General features: G+C 51.1%; 2 protein-coding genes across 2 annotated transcripts; both read right to left on the bottom strand.

The window, feature by feature from the left end:
* Positions 1-91: 91 nt before the first annotated feature.
* BLM (BLM RecQ like helicase) lies at positions 92-15,472 on the bottom strand. Its single transcript, XM_061446489.1, has 21 exons — positions 15,302-15,472; positions 14,713-15,227; positions 14,161-14,347; positions 13,604-13,722; positions 13,138-13,270; positions 11,441-12,165; positions 10,422-10,598; positions 9,922-10,040; positions 9,345-9,458; positions 8,491-8,589; positions 8,258-8,406; positions 7,301-7,407; positions 6,360-6,520; positions 5,710-5,905; positions 5,111-5,301; positions 3,953-4,100; positions 3,384-3,583; positions 2,423-2,615; positions 1,909-2,031; positions 1,293-1,497; positions 92-395 (listed from the first exon to the last, which is right to left on the bottom strand). The coding sequence occupies exons 1-21, from the start codon at positions 15,394-15,396 to the stop codon at positions 212-214; spliced, it is 4,140 nt and encodes a 1,379-aa protein (XP_061302473.1). The 5' UTR covers positions 15,397-15,472; the 3' UTR covers positions 92-211.
* Positions 15,473-15,878: 406 nt separating this feature from the next.
* CTSH (cathepsin H) lies at positions 15,879-21,369 on the bottom strand. The gene is made up of 12 exons (XM_061446486.1): positions 21,168-21,369; positions 20,999-21,030; positions 20,805-20,910; positions 20,646-20,716; positions 20,130-20,234; positions 19,795-19,881; positions 19,077-19,132; positions 18,260-18,341; positions 18,114-18,182; positions 17,605-17,711; positions 17,049-17,174; positions 15,879-16,435 (listed from the first exon to the last, which is right to left on the bottom strand). Exons 1-12 carry the CDS (start codon positions 21,250-21,252, stop codon positions 16,360-16,362), a joined length of 1,002 nt encoding a protein of 333 aa, XP_061302470.1. The 5' UTR covers positions 21,253-21,369; the 3' UTR covers positions 15,879-16,359.
* Between the last annotated feature and the right edge of the window lie 23 nt (positions 21,370-21,392).

The raw sequence follows: 21,392 nt of genomic DNA, 5'->3' as shown, positions 1-21,392 counted from the left end.
AGCACTGACACCGCAGCGGGTGGGGTTCCAGCAGCCATCAGAACCCTCGTGGTGTACAGGAGAAAGCAAGGTGGAATGAAGTTAGGAGTTTAAAACCATTTATTTAACATGAGGTTTGCACCTGACAAATGTGCAAGTCGGGGAAGGTTTCACAAAGTAAACAACGATTTAACGAACAGTGATTACATCCAGGGCTGCTTTTGCTCAGCAGTTACAGTACCGCATATGAGGGCTGGAGGAAGGGTCTGCTTTTGGGCTTGGGCAGCGCCATGAAGCCCAGCTTTCCAGCAGCTCCCTGCGTGGCGCTGAGGCCCTGCCCCAGTGTGCTGCTGCTGGATGGGGCCGGAGCCTTGGAGCTGGGCGGCCTCTTGGTCCTTCTGTACTTGCTGTAGCCACTGCAGAAGGGAGAGAGCAGGGCCATGCGTCAGGTCTGCTTTACCTGCCCCGTTCCCTCCACCCCTGCTGTACTCATAGCACCATTAGAAAGCTGTTTGGTTAGCTCCTTGCTGTGCAAGGCAGGCTATGAGCACAGCAACCCTTCAGAAGGCAGGACTGATAACCCCAGAGAAGAGCTTACTGCCCCACTTTTCTAATGTCCCCCCATTTGGAAAGAGGGCAGAATTTGTCCAACTGCTGCTCCTTTTTCATTTGCTCCCTTTCAGCACTGATTAGTCATCATGTTTTGATCGTGAACCTTCAGCACAAGCTGCTGCTACTTGAGTTACCAGACTAATAACTACACTGACTGCTAAAAATAAGGTGATTACTCAAAGGATGATCACCCTGCAGTAGCTCAGTGGTGGATCTGCCCTAGAAGCTCAAGACTAACCAGACTCCTGGATCCAAACGTTATGCTCCTAATGCAGGTGCAATTGTGAAGTACAATCGGAGGGAGAACTGGAATTAACAAGGGACTGGGAACTAAAGTTCAAATATTCCATCAAATCCTTTCAGTTTTAAGCTTTCTCTGTGTTTCCAAGCCCAGAATGCAGTCAGCCTGCTAAGAATGGCTATGGCAGCACACTGAAATTCAGTGCCACTACATAGCTTGTGGCAGGCAAGTGAGAAACAAAGGACAAGTGTTAATATCCTCCTCAGCAGGAGCTTTTTAAACAAAAAAAATATAGAAGAACCAAAGCAGAGGAGTTGGTACCAGGTACCTGGAGAATTCCAATGCTACCCTTAAAGGCCACACTCCCGAAACCACCATAGGGAAAACCAGTACAACTCTGGGATCATCATCCTGCTGTTCTGGGCAAACAACAGTTAACCAATGATCACAAGCAACATACCCTCTGTGCTGGAACTGCTGGCCACCACCGTTACTTGTCCTTTTCCTCTTGGAGTCTCTGAAGTTTGGTGGCCTTTTCCTTTTCCTTCTTTGGTTTGTGTTATTGCAGAAATAGCTTGAGGTTGTTCCTTCATCTGCCTCTTCATCACTCCCTTGTGTGCCAGCACTTCCCGGGCCTGTGTCCACACTTTGGCCAGCAGCATCTTCTACAGACACGAGTTAAAATGAAATCAAGATACTGCCTGGGCCAGTCATGCACTGGCTGCACCAAAACACCTGTCCTTGCTGTTCACAGCCTCCTCTGCCCTGTGTAACGGTGTTTAGATCCCAGTAACTAACAGGTTAGGAGCAGAGCACTAAGCTTGGCTCCCATGTCCCATTCTTAGTCTTTAAGAGAGAGGCTGAATTTAACTAGTGAGAGGATAGCAAAGACCTTTGTATGTTCTGAAAGTATGCAATTGCTCCCTTTGTGTCATTACTAAACTGTAAGAATGAGTTTAGTTCTAGTAAGAGTTAGTTGGTTGTACTTAAAACCAGGTAACTTTTGAGAGAAACTTCTGATAGAGGAGAAGGGTACTCAGCAGGGAAGCCCACATTAGGTACGAGGCATACTAAACCTGGTGTGGTCCATTCTGAGTACTTCTCCATCACTTTCATTATCTCTGCACCATATTTTTCCAGCTTGTCTTCTGTGACACCATCAATCTGCAGTAAAACCTCTGCATCCGAAGACAAGGATTCTGCAAAGTAACGAGGTACCAATTAGACACGTCAAACACACTCGGTTTTTAAAGAGATCAGGGTAGAGTATTCTGGAGGAAATTAACTCCTCTGAGTGCCACCCTGCAGGTGAATTGCTCCGGGAAGGAAGCCTTCATTCTAGCAGATTTCTAGGTGCTCAGCACAAAAACTGCTCCAAGAGTTTTCTCCCCAGTGCTGCAAGGTTTGCACTGCAGGACGTTCACCTGGTTCTTCTCCAGCAGTGCTGCTGCAGCTCCAGGAACCTGCTCTGCACCAGCTGCTCCCCAGGGCTCATCCGGCTGCGTTACATACCCCTGAACCTGCTTTCACTAACGTGATGTGGCACACAGCTGCCAGCAGGGGCCCCAGGCACCGAGGAGCTGACATTACCTGCGATTTTCTTCAGCGTCGAAGTACTGAAAATGTTGAAGTAATGCACATCAAAGACCTTCCCAAGCGTTTTGCAGGTGTCTGTGAGCTCACTGAGGCACTTCTTGACCATCTCTTCCCGCTGGGACATCTTTGCCAGGGAGGCCCTTTGCTTTCTGATGGCACTGGCACTTTCTGTTTCATGGAACTCCACCTGCCAAAAGAAGCCAATCGATCACCTCTGCCCGGGGAGTTACTGCAGAGCCATCATTAGGAGACTGACTGATAACACAGGAATACAAAGGGAACATGGTAACAAGGACACCAAAAGTGCTCTTTGAAGAACCAAACACAGCTGTTTACCCACTTTTTAAACTATAAGCTATTCCACTGCTCCCAAGTTGCTTCTGCAAAGGACTAGCAGGGTACACACAGCACAGGCATGAAACCCCGAGAAGCCAGCTCTCAGCTAGCTTTAGACTGAGGTCATTAGGCATAATGCTGAGGGCTCTCCTCCAAGCACAGCACTAATGCAGCGGAGACACTGCCTCAGGCAGGTCTGGGACTGGTTCCATGACCTTCTTCAAGTGCATTTTCCATCACTGCTCACGAGTGACTAGGAAAAAACAGAGCAGAAAATGCAGAGGGCAGCACTGCTCCTTCTCTTCTTAGGTAGCTTTTCTGTGTGGTCAAAGCTCTTGTTTCTTGTCAACTGGAATCAAGATGGATGTGGGGGACAAGAGAAAGATTTAATCCTCTCCAATGCTCTCCAACTCACCTTTTGCCTCACATTACTGTTAGAATGCTGGACTAGAAACCGTGCTTGCTGGATTCTGTGCCCTGCATCTGCTGAAGATCAGTTCTGTACTTCAGCTGGCAGGCAAACCATGTCTGAACTATCCCTATGCAGCTGTGTGCTGCATAAAAACTGTGGCACATTCCTTCAAACAATGCATTAAAGAAACTAAATCCTGTTACTCACCTGTAGTGATCCATCTAGCACAACCTGAGCTTTCTCTCCCAGAACTACATAGGCCACGGCTTGGTCATTAGCTGTGATATACAGGTCTTCATCCAGGACCTTGTCCAGGACCAGTTTCCTAAACAGCCTTTCCACATTATGCCTTGAATAGGCAGCTCCCTTTCCAAATATTCCAGACTGAATCTTCGCACTTGCTGTACCTGTGTGACAAAGACCCCAGGATCAGCCTGCAACTGGGAAGCCTACGTGTGGATGTACGTGTTTACAGATGCACCTGTGGAAGATTCCCAAGGGTACTCCATAGTCTGTGCCCAGAGAAAACCGCATTTAAGCACCAGAAACTCTGAGCACCACCAGAAAACTAACATGATCGCTATAGCAACTGAAATGGGTTAAAGCTTTAGTCTGTTATTTTGGATCATTTACCAGCAAGAGATTCCTGGAAAGAATAATTCTGCAAAACAGATCCTCCTTTAACCCACTGCTGGCATTGCACGGCCTCCCGATGCCTCGGCAGGGATCTTGCACCAAGTCTCTTTAGGAGCTGTTTCTGGAAGAGCAGCACTTACCTAGGAAAATATCTACCATCATGTTCAAGGTGTATCTCCCTGAACCCGTGTTTCTCTTCCCATTTGCTCGTCCCTTTTGTCCACAATGCTCTCGTACGAATCTTATAATGCTCTTCACTTCATCTGTTACGTTCCTTGATTTGTAATCCTATTAAAATAGACTTGATTAGGAACCACCTTAGGTGGTTCTGACCTAACACAGTCATTCCTGACAACCTGGGCTTCTGTTACTCAGCTTTTTCTAGTCATGAATTCATTTTGTTCCAAGCAGAGAAACAGTCATTTTCTACAGCTACAGTGATACCAGATAGTCACAGGGATTCTGGGTTTGATCGCAGTCTGGAAGATGCAGGAATACACACCACCAGATTGTAAATAACCTCTGAGGTGTTAATTCTATAGAGAGAGCTGCAAGGCTGCAGCTGAACACTGGTAATCTAGGTAATCCATTTGACAGCATTCCTGTAATTATTCTATTGCCATGCACCAGACCTTACACTTCCAATACAGATTAAAATGAGAAGGCTGGACTGAAAATACATTATTCTAGTCAACCTTGTTAGAATCACGGCCACATAAGGTGATGCTTCAAACACAGGACTGAAGTCATTTCATCAACTGATCTGGTTTATAGAGCAGTGTTCCTTCCCTGTCTGCTCCCACAGCTCTCTTCATTTCTACTCCTGCTCGTGCCACTAACAAGTATGCTTCAGTGCTTGGCACATAAACCCTACTCTTTGGGCCACCTCGAGCAGTGCACTGGCACTCCTGCTACCCTGGCAGTACAAAGCTGCCCTGAAAACATCAGAGCAGGCAGTTGAGGGATCTCCCCATAGCCATTATAGCATTAGCTCTGCCTCCTGTAAGCACTGCAGCCAAAAAAATCAACACAAGGAACATCCTTGCACCTCACTAGTACTGCTCTGACAGAAATAACATCGTAAGCCCATGGATAGTCTACTATCTGTGTAGTAGATCATCCACTCTGTAATTCTATTCTAGCTTAGACTCTGGAAATAACTTGGAACATCACAAAAATAGAAGGCATCTTCCCGGATTTTCTCCATTTGCCTTCCCAAATGTCATGTAACCAGTTTTTAACACAGCTGAATGCAAAACCAGTTTAACACCACTATAAATAAGAGCTATGATTTTTACCTTCTTCCTACTGCAGTTATCACAGATCACTTCTGGGTGATCTTTACAGAAGGTGGGATTAAAATCAGTTTCCCCAAAGTAGGCCAACAGCTGGATTCTCCGGCAGTCCACCACGTTCTCACAGTAGTGAACCATGCTGTACAGGTTGTTGAAGTGGGTCTGCCTCGTGTGGCTGTTCCCATCTTTCTCCACTGAAATGCAACAAATTCAGTTATATTTGTTCTATCTGCACCCCTTCATTTTTATATATTATGAGACAGACAAAATACAATATTCTTTTTTGCTTAAAAAAGATAAGTTGGACCAGAACTAACCTAGAGCAGATTTCACCTCTAAGGTGTAAAGAATGAAGACGGGAAATAAGACCAGAATGGCAAGAATCAAGAGATGGATATGTATGAAACAAAACAGTCTTGACTAAAATTAAGTACAAGTGACAAGTTTTTCATTACAGGACACCAGTCAGGTAAAGATGCAGAGCCCTCCCCTCTGTGCAATGCTACACATGGCACTTGTAAATGAGGAAATAACCGGGTCTAAAAGGAACCAGTGACTGGCTTCTTCAGCATCGTGTCCATTAGGTTAGAGGCAGAACTCACTCAGGATTAGCCTGCGCAGCCTGGTGACGTCGCTGTAGCTGTAGAAGAGGACACAGTGGGACATCTCCCCGTCCCGCCCGGCTCTGCCGGACTCCTGGTAGTAACCTTCTATGGATTTAGGAAGAGAGGCGTGGATAACGTAGCGCACGTCAGGCTTGTCGATTCCCATCCCAAAGGCAATTGTTGCACATATAACCTAGGAAGGACGTATTTTGTTACACAGTTATGAGGTTGTTCATGCAGCACTCCACACCAAAACCAGACAAAATGGTGCAGAACCCAGAATGCAAGTTCTAACACTCTAAGATGAATACAAAACAGCAAAACCATTTCTCCTTTCAGAGAGCTATTCCAGACAAAGGGAAAACTCCACATTTGAGTCTCAATATATGATTCAGCAGCATGCCTAGAGATGTTTCAGGAGCCTTGTGCTGCTCAGTTCCTCCCTCCTGGAGGATCACACCTCGGTGCAGTGCTGCAGCCTTTGACTTGTAGAACTACCAGCACAAAGACAGCTGATGTGTCCTGGCAGATCCACTCGGATCAGCTTTTTCATACTGCATCCCATCTGGCACTGACGTTACCCAGCTTCCCTTTCATTTCCTAGGCCAAGAGGCACAGAATTGCTCTGAATTCTATTGCTTTTTTACCTGGCATCCCTCTTGGTTAATCCACTTTTTCTGCACGAGATCTCTGTTGGAGTCGGTGAGGCCAGCGTGATAGGCCAGTGCAGCCAGACCCTCCTTCTGCAGAGTGGCCGCTGTGGTGTCACACTCGTGTCGGGAAAGGCAATAAATTATCCCAGAGTCATCTGCAAACATGTAAAACGATGAGTGCTACAGCACGGCTTCACTCCCTTTCACTTGCTTAACAGTCATACCTGGCAAGCAAACACTTCTGTTCCAGTAGGGAGAGGTTGGTAAGCGTAATGCAAGAACTGCTTAATAAAGTAATTCTATCAATATCAGGTGCCTGTGTTAGTTTCTCCTCACCCAATTTCCTGGTTTTTTGAATCAAGAGAAGTTTTTCTGCTTGGTACTGAGCAATTTGAGGATTTAAAACACATCAATCAAGAGCTAGAGCAGTTTAGGCAACGATGCGCTAAGTTACAGCACTAGAGAAGCTGTGAAGGGAGCTGGGTGAAGTCGATCCAGCAGCAGGAGCTGCAGGACTCCAGAAGGACTGTTTTCAGGACTTCCTGGAAAGATTGGAATCTCTAAAGGTATCTTCAAGGGGAACCACAGATAAGCAGACCAGCAGAATTAAGCAGTTAAACAGTGTGACATGAGATGACCTTTCTGTGCTGAAGTCAAGGTGCTAAAAGGTCTGGCAACCTCCAGAAATATTACTCAAGTCATTACTAGAATTCACTTTTCCATCTTAACTTGAACTCTTGTCTTTAGGATGCTCATAAATCCAAATCCCATTAGCACTAATGTCATTCTGCCTCCAACTTGGTTTCCTTGTATATATACAAATTGTTTACAGAAAGGCACACGTTTGGGGGTTTTACAGCATCAGGAAAGCTTTTTCTGCCTTGAAAAGCAGTTCATCAGTTCCCTGCAAGCACACTGTGCTGCTCAGTACTCACGCGGATGATATTTCTTAATCCATTCCAAGCAATCCATTGCCACCTTCTTTGGCTTCTTGGGCAATACATCATATTTCAAGTTATGCCTGTTGAAGCTCATTGTAAACCTAAAACACAATAGTTCATGGGTGCTCATCAGCCCTATGGGTGCAGCAATCCTTTCAACAAGCGAGGTACTGACTGGAACATCCCAAATCCAACTTACTGCTACTTGTTCTGCACCATCTGCAAAGAAATTCTGGTTCCACTATGCCCACAGAGATTGGCATTGCCCACAGTTTGGGGCTAAAATTCCTGTTCTTTTCTCATGGCTGTGAAAAACCACAGCTACATGGCACTGTGGAGAGGAGGAAACATCCATAAACCAAGCACACACGTCTCGCCTTCATTTCCCTCTTGAATCATAGAACAGTTAGGGTTGGAAACGAGCTTACGATCATCAAGTGAATAACACTAGCATCCACATTTGACTGACCAGATCTGCAAAACGCAGCATCACCTCCCTCTTCTACACTAAACTCCACAATAAACTCCACAAACCAGAGTGCTTTATTTTCCCATTGTGTACCATGAAAACATCACAATGCCTCCAGGCCCAGTGGAACCTCATTATCTCTGTCACTGCCAATGCTAATTAAAAACCACTTCAGTGCTTGCAGTTTTCCACGAAAACCACCCTAAAATACAGCCTGCACATTTTGTCAGTGACACAGAAAATTTCATGAGGTTACTTTTTATTAAACAACTTCCTTAGTCATGCAAGGAAGAGTTTGGCAAGTTGCTTCCTTCCCACTTTAACACTTTGGGTATAACTCACATTCAATTCCATGCACACACTCCTCGGTACAACGGCTTCAGTCTTTCGGATGGGCCTGCGATGCTTTTCTTGCTCTACTAGGTTTTCTACTCAACATTTCTCTGGCACGAATAGCTTCAGAAAGCTGCTGAGCAACTTACACTTGTGGCTTTAGCATCTCGAGCTGATTCTGGATATCCTTCTGCACTCTGGGGTTGGCAGTGGCAGTGAGGGCCATCATGGGAACAGCGTGAAACTTCTTGCGGAGCATGTTCAGTCTCTTGTAGTCTGGTCGAAAGTCGTGACCCCACTTAAAAACAGAATTCAAGTGTAACCCAGTTGGATGCTGCAGGTGAGCCTTTTGCCCCCTTACAAACCAAGCCAAGGTTCTTACCTGGCTGACACAGTGGGCCTCGTCGATGACAAACCGTGCTAGGAGCTTCCTGTTGTAGAGGTTCTCCAGGGCTGACATCAGCCGGTTGCTTGCACAGACCTAGGTCCACATCCACCAGTGGTATTAGAGAGCAAACACAGGGAGCAAAGTGTCCCCCCACCTGACTACGAACCCAGAAACAACTGCTCTGTGCACCAAAGTTAATCCTGACTCCAGAGGTGAAGCCTGAAGGCATAAGGAAGATAGAATGAGCTTCATTTTAATTAGCAGTGATGCAGCTGGTGTGAGATTATGCAAGGTTCTGGGACCATCTACCCAGAGGTCCTACAATCCAAGCAAATTTAAATGGCTTATGTCACGAAACATAGGGAAAGACAATACTGAGCAAAGAAATGCAATCAGCACACTGAACAGTCCCCTCATACAAAGCTCTTGTGGGATAACATGGTTTTAAACACAGCATATAATTGAGTACAAGGCAACCTTTTGACAACCACACATTACCTTGGCAGTTACATATATTTTCCTTGTACTATTCTACTCATAGTAGTTTAGATTCTAACAGCTACTTGACAGCTGCTAGCCACTACTGTGCAGCAGGATGCACCGAAACGGACGGCATGGAGGGTTGTTTTAAGAATTTAGCTTTTATGGACATACTCAGTTCTCATTCTTGGTTTATCGCTGATTGAGATGAGTTACATCTGTACAGCCTCTTACTGAGCTACCTAACAATGTGGAACAGTTTTTCCCCCCAGAAGCACACTCTAAGGTCAGTGCTTCCGCTTGAATGCTTCACAGCAACCCCTCCTCTTGCTGCCTCCATGATCCTACAGCTCTCACCGAATACAAACCTTCTCAGGGGTGACATACAGGAGCTTTATCACAGGATCTTTTTTTGACAATTGCATGTATATTTGTGAGGCATCAGCATCTGTTCTGTCACCAGTCAGGTATGTTGCAGCAATCTAGATTGAAAAATGATATCAAGTTTGAATAGGTGCAAAAGAACTTCCAAAACCATTCCTACATCTAGTTATAAACCTCTGCAGTTTTGTCCTAAAGCGTATGATCTACCTTTGGTTCCCTGGTCTCTCAACCTCAGTAATACCCTAAGGATGAAAAAGACACTTCACCAAGACAAAATATAACTAAATACAACACTCAAGAACCTAAAAAATTGGGCATCTACACTTCAAAACTAAGCTTCAATAACAAATACACATGAGCATCAGTAAATTTAGCAGTTAGACTGCCAAGATATTCTAGTTCATCTAATTTAGATCTTGCCAGACAACCTTGTGTGCCTTTTACAGTTCCCATCTAACCAATTTTTGCAGTTCATATTTGAAATAATAAGATTTGATGTAAAAATTCAGATTTCCAATGCACTTACGTGCTCTTTAACTAAATAAAACTGTTTGAACTTACATCTAAAGTCTTCAGTTTCTGAACCTGGTCTATTATCAGCGACCTCAGTGGAGAGATAACAATAGTGACTCCAGCAGAGACACACGCTGGTAACTGGTAGCACAAGCTTTTACCACCACCTGTGAGGATTAAACAGAGCACAACGTGTGCTAGATATCCAGAGGAAAGGGAGGGAGTGCGGGGAAGAGGAGGAATTGAGGAGACCTATTTCTTATTTCCCATTTTACAGCACTTTCAGAAACAATAAACTTTTACCAATGGGGTACCAGTAGGGTAAGGAAGAACTACCATGAGAAATACTCTGGAAGGCAGAAATTCAATCACCTCATTCAAAACACCACAGCACACAGTGTTCCGAAATCCTGCCGCCCCAGAAGTCCAGCAGCACAATGTATCACCACAAAGGCACAGAGAAAGGTTTGTCACAGGCCTTGCAAAAGGAGCTTCGGGTCCCTATTTCCCAAGCGTGTGCACGCTGTGTGATGTCTGGAGATACATACCAGTGGGCATTAAGATGAAACAGTCTTCGCCCAGAAGAGCAGCGTTGATGGCCTCCAGCTGGTTGGTCCTGAAGCAGTGCAGCCCAAACTTCTTGTGAAATATAGTCATCATTTCTTCAGAATGGGAAAATTTCAGACCCCTGAACCGCTCCAGTGCGGGGTTAACAACTGCTGGAGCTACAGACCAAGAAAATGTTCTTACAGTAAGTCACAGTATCAGGTTGTGTCCCTCTTGTAACATAGAACTGCTCCACCAGGAGGGGATGAGGCGCTGGCACAGGGTGCCCAGAGAGGCTGTGGCTGCCCCATCCCTGGCAGTGCTCAAGGCCAGGTTGGACACAGGGACTTGGAGCAAGCTGCTCCAGTGGAAGGGGTCCCTGCCCGTGGCAGGGGCTGGAGCTGGGTGAGCTTTAAGGTCCCTTCCAACACAAACCATCCTTTGATAACAGATGACTGCCACCACTTCCACCCTTGAAACCTTTTAAACTCAAATCATGACTTCTAAGAAATGGCTACCCAAGGGTGGGTGCCAGCTGGATAAGTGACAGAGAAGCTGGTAAAATGGGTTAATGTTTTCACCTCCCTTTTACCAACCCACCCCTGCGGTAACCACAAGTAACACTGACCCACCCCTGTCCCCCAGGGGGATCAGGCTGCCTTCAGCAAGTGCCCATTTCTGAACATTTTGCATAAGCAGCTAAAGCTGTTGTACAGTTTTGAATGAACAACTGCAGGATCGTTCCTTAATCAGAACACAGGAACATGCTAGTTTCCAGTTTCAGCAGCTTCACCTTCCCAGCAGCCTGCAACCTGCATGGCCAATGGGTATTCAGGAAGTTTGGCATCACTTGGAAGCAAAAACCTCACAGAGAAGATGACTTTGCAAAAAGAAACCAAGAGAAATGTCCACAGAAACAAAAGGCATCGATGTAACCTACAGGCAGTTACTTGGCCTTAGTAAATCAAGTGCATCCAGATCCAAAAAGGGAAAGAAAGTCACCCCAACACACATAACCTACCTGAACAGTTCTTTGTTGTCATCAAGGAGCTTGACTTGGAAGCAGCAGGATTTGGTACAGCAGCAGATCCCTTGGCCTTGGACATTACCTTTGAGAGCAGCGATTTGGCTGGTGGCCCTTCCCTGATGGGCTGGTACAAGGGTGTGGACTGCCCCTCTGGTGCCGAAACATCCACCACGTCCTCCCAGTCCTCATCAAAATCATCAATAACAAAGGGGTCCAGGTCAAAGTCAGCACCATTTATACCTGAAGTGTCTTCTGCAGGAATGCCAATGGGAGCCTTGCTCTGTCCTTTTGGAGCTGTGCTTGCAAGAGGCCTCTGCAGCAGAGGGTGGATTTCACTGTTCCTCGCCCCGCTGAGGGTCACCTCAGGGTGGAGGCTGAGGGAAGCTCTCCCTGCACCATTCACCTTGGAGGAAGACAGCGCCGTGGTGCCCGGGGAGGTGATCTCCTCACCGCTTTGCTTTGAAGCACAAGAGGTATCCAAGGTTTGATTTTGGGGGGTAGAAAACTTGCTTGAATGAGCAGAACCCAGCACCAGGGAAGGGGGGTTTGTGGCTCTGGGAGAGTTTCTGTCAGAACTGAAGCTCCAGCTGGGGCCAGGACATGGTGCAGCACCAGGACATGTAGGGGAGCCCCGCTCCACAGGCGCCTGCCAGGCTCTGGGAAAGCTGCTGTTGAAGCTACTTTTGCTCAAAGCAACAGAACTAGCGAGCAGTTTTCTCCTGGGAGAGATGTCAAGGGAAGGAAGAAGAGAGAAAAGGAGATATTTAGTTCACAAGCGATGACTTACCAAGTTCTACAACATACATTAATCAGTTTTGTCTCTCTCCTATTCAAAATATTACCATATGATGGTTACTTTGGATTCTGTGTCTCTGTATTTTAAAAACATTTCAAGTAAATTCAGAGAAGAGAAAATCCCACCAGAGCTGAGGTAAGCAAACTAATTACAAGATTACTACATCTCCTCTGCAGGTGTAAAAGGAAAGAAATCCTCAAAGGAATGGGGCTGACCAGGCAGGATAGAGCACTGAAAACCACAATCCTTTGAGGCACAAACCTGAAGTTAATAAAGCAAAAATATGCTTGAACCAGACTATGGATTTCTATACTTTCTAACAACTGTGTTTGACTGTGGTAATAAAGGGAAATAGAATAAACTAGTTCTACTGAGAGTGCTCAGAAAAAGCACATAGCTGCAGTCCAGTAAAAACCACAATCTCTGTATTTTATCTATGTGTTGTGTCATCAGATACTGCAGAAGTAAAGCAGCAGACGCAGTATCAATAACCAGGTTGAAAGGTGACAAGCACGTGGATATTAGGAGGAGTCAATCACTGTAGGCAGTGACGGCGAGTCTCAGAGAGAGGATATTACATTAATGTATCTGGTTATGAGGGCGCTGAGCGGGTTCTGTCATCTCACCCTGCTGCTCTGGAAGCAGGGGTGCAGGTCACCTCCAGAGAAGGGGTACAGCACACCCCCTGCTCAGACTGGACATGGAAGCAGCTCCTCTCTTCCAGCAGAACGTGGGCACTGACAACACTTCCAGCAGGCTGGGGTATGTTTTCCCCTTCATTCGCTCAGTGATTTTAAGCCTTTCAGAGCTCCTCCTGCCCTGTGGCCGGTGCGCTGGGGACACCTGCAGGCAGGCACCGCTCAGCACCCAGCAGCCCAAGCTCACGGGAGCCTACCTGAGGTCTCGCTGCTGGAGAAGGTCTTTAGCACACGACAGAGACTTGAGCTCATGGAGTGGAATGGTCTCTACCAGCTTACAGATCTCCTCCATGACACCGTAGAGCTGCTGTTCCAGAGGCAAGCCTTCATCTGCTGGATAGAGGGATTTTAGCAGACAGTAATACTCCAATATGTAATAAGGTGATGCACTCTCCCAAAAGACAGTAAATTGCAATAAACGAGTCTAAGCAATTCCAAATATTTTTTAGAGTCCATTTGCATACAGAAACTGTTTCTGTGTGCATGAACCCACCTCATCTACACATTTTTGCCTCTGCATTATCCGTCTATATTCGTTTTCCAACCTTGCCACAGTTCTTTCAAACTTACTTCCAGAAGAAATGACACAGCACAGAGAGGAGCACAGTCACTTACAAACCACCCCCAAAATCTAGGACACAGAATTCCAAAGGTTTCACATACCTGCACCCTTCACTCCAGGGTCCCTCCCAGCAACAGGCTGCGTTGTGGCAGCAGTCCCAGGCTTGGCTGCAATGCTGCCCGCTGTGGATCTTCCATCAGTGGGAGACTCTTTGCAAACGCTACTAAGATCAAAAGGAGAAGTCACTAAAACACAGGTATCTGTTATCAAGGCATTGCCATGAGAGAAGTTGACCGTTTAGAACAACAGCACTGAAGACCAAGTGAAAAGACCAAGACCTTTCTGAAGCCCCAGTTAACCCCTAGTTAAAACCCAAGCACCTGAGCAGTGTCACCCATGTGTGTGCCAGGGTGACCACTCACTTCAGTAATGGTTTTCCACTCCCACTATGAAAGGAAAAACAACTCTGCTTTTCCTGAAACAAAACCACCTTAAACATCAGCTGTAAAGAGAAGTATTTCATAAGCCATTCACAGACACTGTGGGAACAGACTCAAGCAGCTCAGCCGGTGACTCTTCCACAAGCACTACTTTCATACCCTTTTCGGTGCTTTTAAAACCACCCCACAGACACCTTTACCCATGAGCTGTGTTTCACCTGAAGCTCCTCACAGGAGGGGAGAAGCTCAGCAGTTCTTCCTCAGGGGAGGGGGGAATCACGTCCAGGTCATCGTCCTCCCCGAGCTCAGCACCCGTGAGCGCCGTGAGCTCGGCCTCATCCAGCTCGGGGGAGCTGGTCTCATCACGGCTTGGCTTCTGGCTGCCTTCACTTGTACCAGCAGGAGCTGAAAGTGCAGTAATATTGCTGTGTAACCCAGTACACTCGTTCTGGCATGAACAAAAACACAGCTGAACAGTGAAAGAATAACAGCCAAGTATAAGGCGATTTTATCTTGCTTGTATGAATTTTAAAAGTGCTTTTCTCTCTGTAGCGAGCCTCTGATCTGGAGATGATCACTGCTCGCTTCTGGAACGCCATATGGGAGGTCTTAAAGCTGGCCACTGCAGCCCGCAGCCCTGCCCGCACAGCCTGCGCTCACCCAAGGGCCGCTGCGGGCCACGAGCGGGCAGCTCCCCGCTGAGGGCCCAAGCCCCTGCCCGCAGACACGAACGCGTTATCCCCTGGGGGTGCATGAAAAGGAGGCGTTACCTGGGGGAGCCTCCTGCCCGCCCGCCTCCAGAGCGGCCTCCACAGCCGCATCCTCCCACAGGCCCTCGCTGCCGCAGGGCCCCGCGTCCTCCACGCAGATGAGCGACTGCGGGGACGAGGGCTCCGGCTCAGCCCCCGGGGACGCCCGAGGCCCCGCGTCCTCCGCCGGGCAGGGGGCTCTCCCCGGGGGGGCCTCGCCTGCCCCCCGCTGCCCCCCGGGGGCCAGCGGCGGCCCCCGGCAGTGCCTCTTCTCGACCGCGGACAAATCGAAGTCGTCGATGTCGTCCCACTCGTCCTCGATGGTGATGACGGGGCCGCCCGCGGGCACGCCCCGGGCCGGCTCCCGCTCCCTGCCGTGGGCCGCCGGGAGGACACCCGGGATGGGGGCGGTCCTGCCGGCCGGCGCGAGCGCGGGCAGCGAGGTGTTCACGTCCTTGTCCCGCAGCGCGGCGGGGAGCGCCCGCGGGGCCCGGGCCGGGCCGCCCGCCGGGGAGATCTTCCTGAAGGTGAAGCCCCTGCGGAGAGAGCAGCGCGGTGAGCGCGGCCCGGCCCCGCCACGGCGGCCCCGCCGTCCCCCCGCGGTACTCACGCGGGCCGGGGCCGCGGCGGGGCCGCGCTGAGGGCGCCGCGGGCCGAGTGGCGCCGCAGCTGCTCCCGGAGGTTGTTGTGCGGCGGGGCCGCCATGGCGGGCGCGGGGCCGCCCTGCCGCTGGGGGGCGCCCTGTGCGCCGCGGGGCAGCCCCGTCAGCGTTCGCACTCCGCGCCAAAACGCGGCCTGCACGCCGCCATTGGGTAGGCGCGCCGGAGCGGAAGTGACGCACAGCGCTTCCGTTTCCACGGCAAAGGAGCGCTTCCGCCCTCGTTGCGCGGCGGCGGCGGCGGGCGCGGAGCCGGGCGCGTTAAAGCCGTTTGCAAACGCCGCTTGCGGCCCGCAGGGTTGAGCGCTCCCGCACCCCCAGCGCTCGCAGGAGCCGCGTCGGGAGGCGCCGCGCCGGTCCCTGCCCCCCGCACCCGCGGAGAGCGCGCCCCGCACCGGCGGAGGGCAGGGTTAGCGTGAGGTAACAACAGCAGTGCGCTGCTGACGGGGGCTCCTTCCCCGGCGCTTATAAACCAGTAGCGATAAGCTGCTTGCTTTTTCCCCTGATTGAGAAGAAAATCATGCGCGTGTTAGCATTAAAATACCCGGCTTTTAATTAAAAAAATACTAGAAAGATTTACTGAACAGATAAAATGTACAAATCACAGCTCTGCTCCCTCTGCAGGAAGGAGAAATCACCTTCAAATTAAAAGCTGTCCACGGGTTACACCTGGTGCTGGGGAAGCGGCACCTGCAGGAAGGGGGAGCGCTGCTGGGCTCTAGTTAATGGTACACAAGGTAACGAGGAAGCATTCCCGCTGTCGCAGAGCCCCCGGTGCCACCAGCACAGTGCAGCCAGGGGGAGAGGCTGGTGTGGAACTCAGGAGCAGCTTGAGTTTGGCTGGCGAGGGGAGGCTCCCGCTGCTGGGAGCTGTGTGCAAGCCGAGGAGGGTGCCCGTGGTAACAACGGGTGCTTCATTGTGCTCTCAGGGTCCTGATTGCAGTGCTCAAAGTCAGAGCCAAGCACTCATTCCTTTTCCTGTGCCCTCTTCTCCAGCCTGTGCTCTCCTCTTACACCTGAGGGACTGGGTAAGATGCACAAGCAGCGAGGCCACACATATTCTTGCCACGTTCAATGAGGAAGTACCTAAAAAGAGAAGGAACCGTTTGTGAGTGTTCCCTCCTCTGGCAGTCAGTAAACAGGCGGTGTAATGCAACTGCTCTCAATGTCCAAGCTCATTTCTCATGCCAGAACAAGGAAGATTGAAATACCTGTGACAGAGCTGTTCCTATTGGTAGTTAACCAAGTGTTGCTATCCCCTGTGTCCCTTGTAGCACAAGCCAGCAGAGTTAGCACCTGACTAAAACATTTCACTTGCAGCTGGAAATACCTGTGGAGCCGAGCAGAAACTCGCTCCCAGCACAACCTGTTTGTAAAGCACGGAAGGGACATGGTGTTTGGCTGTCACCAGGCAAACCAGTGGCACTACAACTCTGGTACAGCCGAACCTCTGGGGACAACAGTGGGTACATCAATCTGAGGGTCTGCTCCAACCAGCCCCCCCCCCCCTCCCAGGACTGACTGTAGAGCTCTATCCCCTTTGCTCCTGAGGCTGGGATGATTCCCTTGGTCCTCCCAGAGAATAAGCTGCGAAATTTCAGCTCGAGAGCCTAAGGGGCAACCCCGGGCTGATGCAGGCAGGTGAAATCTCACACTCTGGTCCTTTCACCAGGTACAGGCTGCGGTGGGAGCTCCTTACCCCTCCATGCCCCACAGCGGGCCCCAGGAGTTCTTCACAATCCAGTAAGGGGTCCCGTTTTCTTCTCCATACCCCACAGCGAGGACGGCGTGGTTCACCTTGTCCGGGGTGTGCTCACACCGTGGGCTGCAGGGAACGGGACAGGAACAGTCACCTCGTGTCTCAGACGCACTTGTACCTCTGCTCTTTTTACCAGAGATCTGCTGCAGTGCCTGGGCTGAGCCTGCACCAGCCACAGCTCGGTTACACAGACACTGCCCTGGCCCAGGCTGATCAAGCCCTGTGGCAGGTCCCAGCTCTTTGCCTTCCTGACCTTCAGTGCAAACACAGCCCGGCCTTCAGGCTGGACTGGTTCCTAGCAGTAACCTGGCTGCAGGCACCACTCCCTCATCCCCCGGAAAAGCAGTGTATCAGGGCTCAATTTACTTCTGCTTTCTGTTTTCTTTTAAACAGCTCAGTGTCCCTGCAGCTGATGCTGCAAAGCAGGAGAAACGGGGATGTGAAGAGATTCCAGGCCTACACCTTCCCCTCACCTCCCAGGTGCATAAACACTCACTTGGAGTAGACTCCTTTCCTGTAGTGCATGAAGTTACTCGTCACCTCAAAGGCAAAGCTCACCGGGTTGTGCTTCCCCACAGCTTCCACCATTCCATCCTCGTCATACTGAGAGAAGAGGATCCCAGAGTTACTGATCTCCCAGTCACACTGGGACCAGCCAGGACCGCCAGACCAGGGGTCAGAGCCCAGCAGGGAAGGCTAACCCTGTCCTTCTGCTTGCATTGAGAGACAAGAACCAAGACTTCCATAGACCCTGCAGGCACACTGCTGTGGAAACTGGACAGAGCCCCATTGCCTGTATTTTGGCTCCACCACTTGGTCAGTGCCACCCTCAGAAAGGGGAGCTGGGGGGTAGCAGTGTGCACACCAGCAGCACACTCCTCTCCCAGGAGCACACAGCATGCAGTTCACACTGCAGGGCCCAGCATGTCCCATGGCACCCAAGCACCTTCCAGGTCACGCTTGGCACAGCCCTGCAGGTTTGGAAACCAGCCCTCAGGGCCTTACCTGTGTGATATTGATGACATCCTTCACAAATGCAATGGCCTTCTCTGGCTGGAACTTGCAGGTGCCATTCTGTGCAGACAGAAAGGAACAGGAGTTAGGGCCAGCTCTGCCGCAGCAGGAATGCGTCTGAGCTGCACTAGGAATACCTCAGCCCGATACGGGTATGTGTCCTCCCCCATGAGCCCCTTGTTGTACAGAATGTACTCGAAGGCTTGGCTTGGCAGGCCCCTACAAGACAGCACAGTCAGAACACAGGTTAACTCAGATGGTAACAACAAGCAGAGCCATCCATATCCTCCCACAGTCCCACAGACCAGGGGGAGAGGCTCCCTACCCCAGCCACCTTTGGGAGTGCATCCCAAAGGGGGTCTTTTCTTCCACAGGGGGAAGAAAAGTAGTGTGCTCAGGATGTGCTAACAGAGAAAGGACTAAGGAGGAGTCATAAGAAAACTAAAAAGCATGGAGTAGCTGTGCTCAGCTCTGAGCATTCCTCAGGGAGCACTCATCGTACAGAAAACAGCTGTATTTTCTGCCTTCTCTAGCAATCCAGGAGGAGTTCATCAGAGGGGAAGCAGAGGTTTCTGTGAGTTCTTTAAAGCACCATGAGATGTGTGTGACCCACAAGGAGCAGCACACCAACCTCCCCCTCGCTCTCCCCGAGCACACTGAAGCCTGGCTACAGAGCACCCATGACTGGAATCAGAAACCACTGCAACCAAACAAGTATCCAAAGAAAAACTAACAAACAAGGAACAACAGAGGCTGGGAAATGCTGGAGCTTTAGTGACACTTTCCAGCCTCTAGGGAGGGTGAAATTAAAATGAGCAAAGCAAACACAGACACATCTCGGCCAAAGGGAAACAAAGACCTCATTCCAAGACTTAGACACTAGGCCTTGAAGGCTGTCAATCGTGGAAAATGACACACTCTCATTTCTGTGCTTTATTACTTCATATTACTTACCCGCTGCAGCCGTGGTTGTTGAAAGCCTGGGCACAGTCAACTAGCTGCTGTTCTGCCTATGGGAAAGGTTTGGGGTCAGTACATATCCAACCCCTGCAGCCAGAATACGTGAGATAAAATGCAGGCAATCAAAGAGCAGGGGTTTTACCAACAGAATCACTCCACATTCCGAGGAGGGGACAAGGAAAGCACGGAGCCAGCAGCTTGGGATGCTCCTGCTGCAGGAGGCATTCCCCCTCAGGCCTGCTGGGTCACTAGGCCACTGTCCCACCCAGGGGAGGGGAGGCTGAGATCTCTTCCAAAGGTCAAGTTTGTTTTTAACACTTAGAGCCAACCCTTGGCTGTTCAGTAAGTCACAGCAGTGACTACTGCCCTTCCAGTTCTTCAAGAATATAAATCCTCTGGGAATTTAAAAATAAACAGTCTCACAAAGCACTGCTTACAGCTGGGAGCTCCTGCCTGCCTGCAATGTTGTCCTGCTTCAAAAAGGGCTCTGCCCAAGCCCGGGGCAGTAGGACACACGGACACCAAGAGGGGATGGCAACAGGCACATCCTTGGGCACAGAAAGCACCCAGCCAGTTTAGCTCAGCGTGAGGAGCACTGTAATGGGTCTGCAGGGCTGGGTGTCCAGCTCAGAACAAGGCTGTCCCAGCCCGTCCTGGCAGATAACCAGAGGCAGGACTTTCTGTCAGGGCACAGGAAAGGAAAACCTCTTACCAGAGAGAGGAGCTTTCCTGTTGCAATAGCAATAGCAGACTCCAAACAGCCCGTGGTAGAAAACGTCCAGCAGCTCCCACAGGGGCCCTGTGTTGGAAACCAGAAAGGGAATGCTCCATAAGATGTCCCAGGGTCACCAGCCTCCCCAAAACACTGCGGGGGAAGGACACACCAGGGCTTTGCCTTCTGCTCAGCCTTACCCCAGCCACAGAGGGCCTCCGGGGAGCCCGCTGCCCTGCAGACACACCCCCCATCCCTGCACCGTGCCCTGCCACAGCTGTTAGCCCCTCTCCCGGTCCACGCTTAGTGCATCGCCCATGGCACACGCTCCCCACCTGGTTCTTCACGGGTGTCACAAAATTTCCCTTCTTCCTCCAGTCGATGGAGTCAGGAGCCGGCCCGGAGCTGCGCAGGAAGCTGCCCTTCGTGGCTGAGCAGTTCTGCAAGCGAGGCAGGAAGGCTGCCCTGACTGCTGCAGCGAGCAGCGACTGCCGCGCTGCATCCACAGCCCCGGCCCACCGCACACCAGCCGCTGCAGCCGGGGAAACCCGGGCCAGCCCTGCAGGAGCAGCGCCGGGCTGCACCCAGCAGCGGTGCCAGAGCTGCTCCGGGAGCAGGAACTCCCCAAACAGCCGGGATCAGGCCCGTAGAAACACAGCTCAGCCCCGAAAACTGAAAGCAGAAGTGACAGTCCACAGCTGAGAGCAGCGGGGGAAGGGACGGGGCTCACCTCGCTCTCACCGGCACCGACTTTGCAAAGCGGACGTCGGGCGGGGCGGCAATGGGTGCGGGTCTGCGCAGAGCCCCCGCAGGCCGGGTCTGCCTGCCCCCGCAGCACACTGCTCGCTTACCTGCGGCTCCCTCCACAGGTAGAGCTTTTTGAACTCCGCGAAGGTCAGATCCGAGAACTGGTTCAGGCCCACTGCAAGAGGAGGACACGGGAGGGTTCGGCTCGGGGAGGCCCGGGGCTGAAGGCGAGCGCGGGCCGGGGCTGGGGGAGCGGCTCCTACTCTGGTAGCTGTGGTTGCCGGCGTTGTGCTCGTCCATCTGCCGCTTGTTGCCCAGGAAGGTGCGCAGCCGGCGCGGGTACTCGCCGGGGTGGTACCGCCGGTTGTGCTGCGGGCAGAGCGCGTCAGCCGCGCCCCGACATCACCAGGGCTGCCCCGCGCTCCGAGCCCCGGCCCCGGCACCCCCGGGGCTTTACCTGCAGCATCCAGGCCTTGAACTGCAGCTCCTCTGCGGGAGAGAGCGGGGAGGCGTCAGCGGCTTCCCCGCCTCGGAGAGCGCCCGGGCCAAGGCCAGACCAGACCGAGCCGAGCCGGGCCACCCCTTCCCTTCCCTTCCCTTCCCTTCCCCTCCCGGTGCCCTTCTACCTTCGGCGGAGGGCGCCCATGCGGCGGCGGGCGCCAGGAGCGCGGCCACAGGCAGCGGCAGCAGCAGCAGCACGGCCCAGCTCATGGCCGACCCCAGCCGCACCGAGCCGAACCCAACCGAACCGCCCCGAAGCGGGCCGGGCCGAGCCGAGCCGAACCAGCCCGAGCTCTGCCGGAGGGGCGGGCAGGGGGCGGGGTTGGGCGGGGCGTGCGTGCGGGATGAAG

Source organism: Pezoporus flaviventris, unplaced genomic scaffold (assembly GCF_033815535.1).
Source record: "Pezoporus flaviventris isolate CSIRO_AGI_PZ_B2104156 unplaced genomic scaffold, CSIRO_AGI_Pfla_v1 ptg000006l, whole genome shotgun sequence".
NCBI lineage: Eukaryota > Metazoa > Chordata > Aves > Psittaciformes > Psittacidae > Pezoporus > Pezoporus flaviventris.
This window is presented reverse-complemented; position numbering and strand designations above follow the sequence as displayed.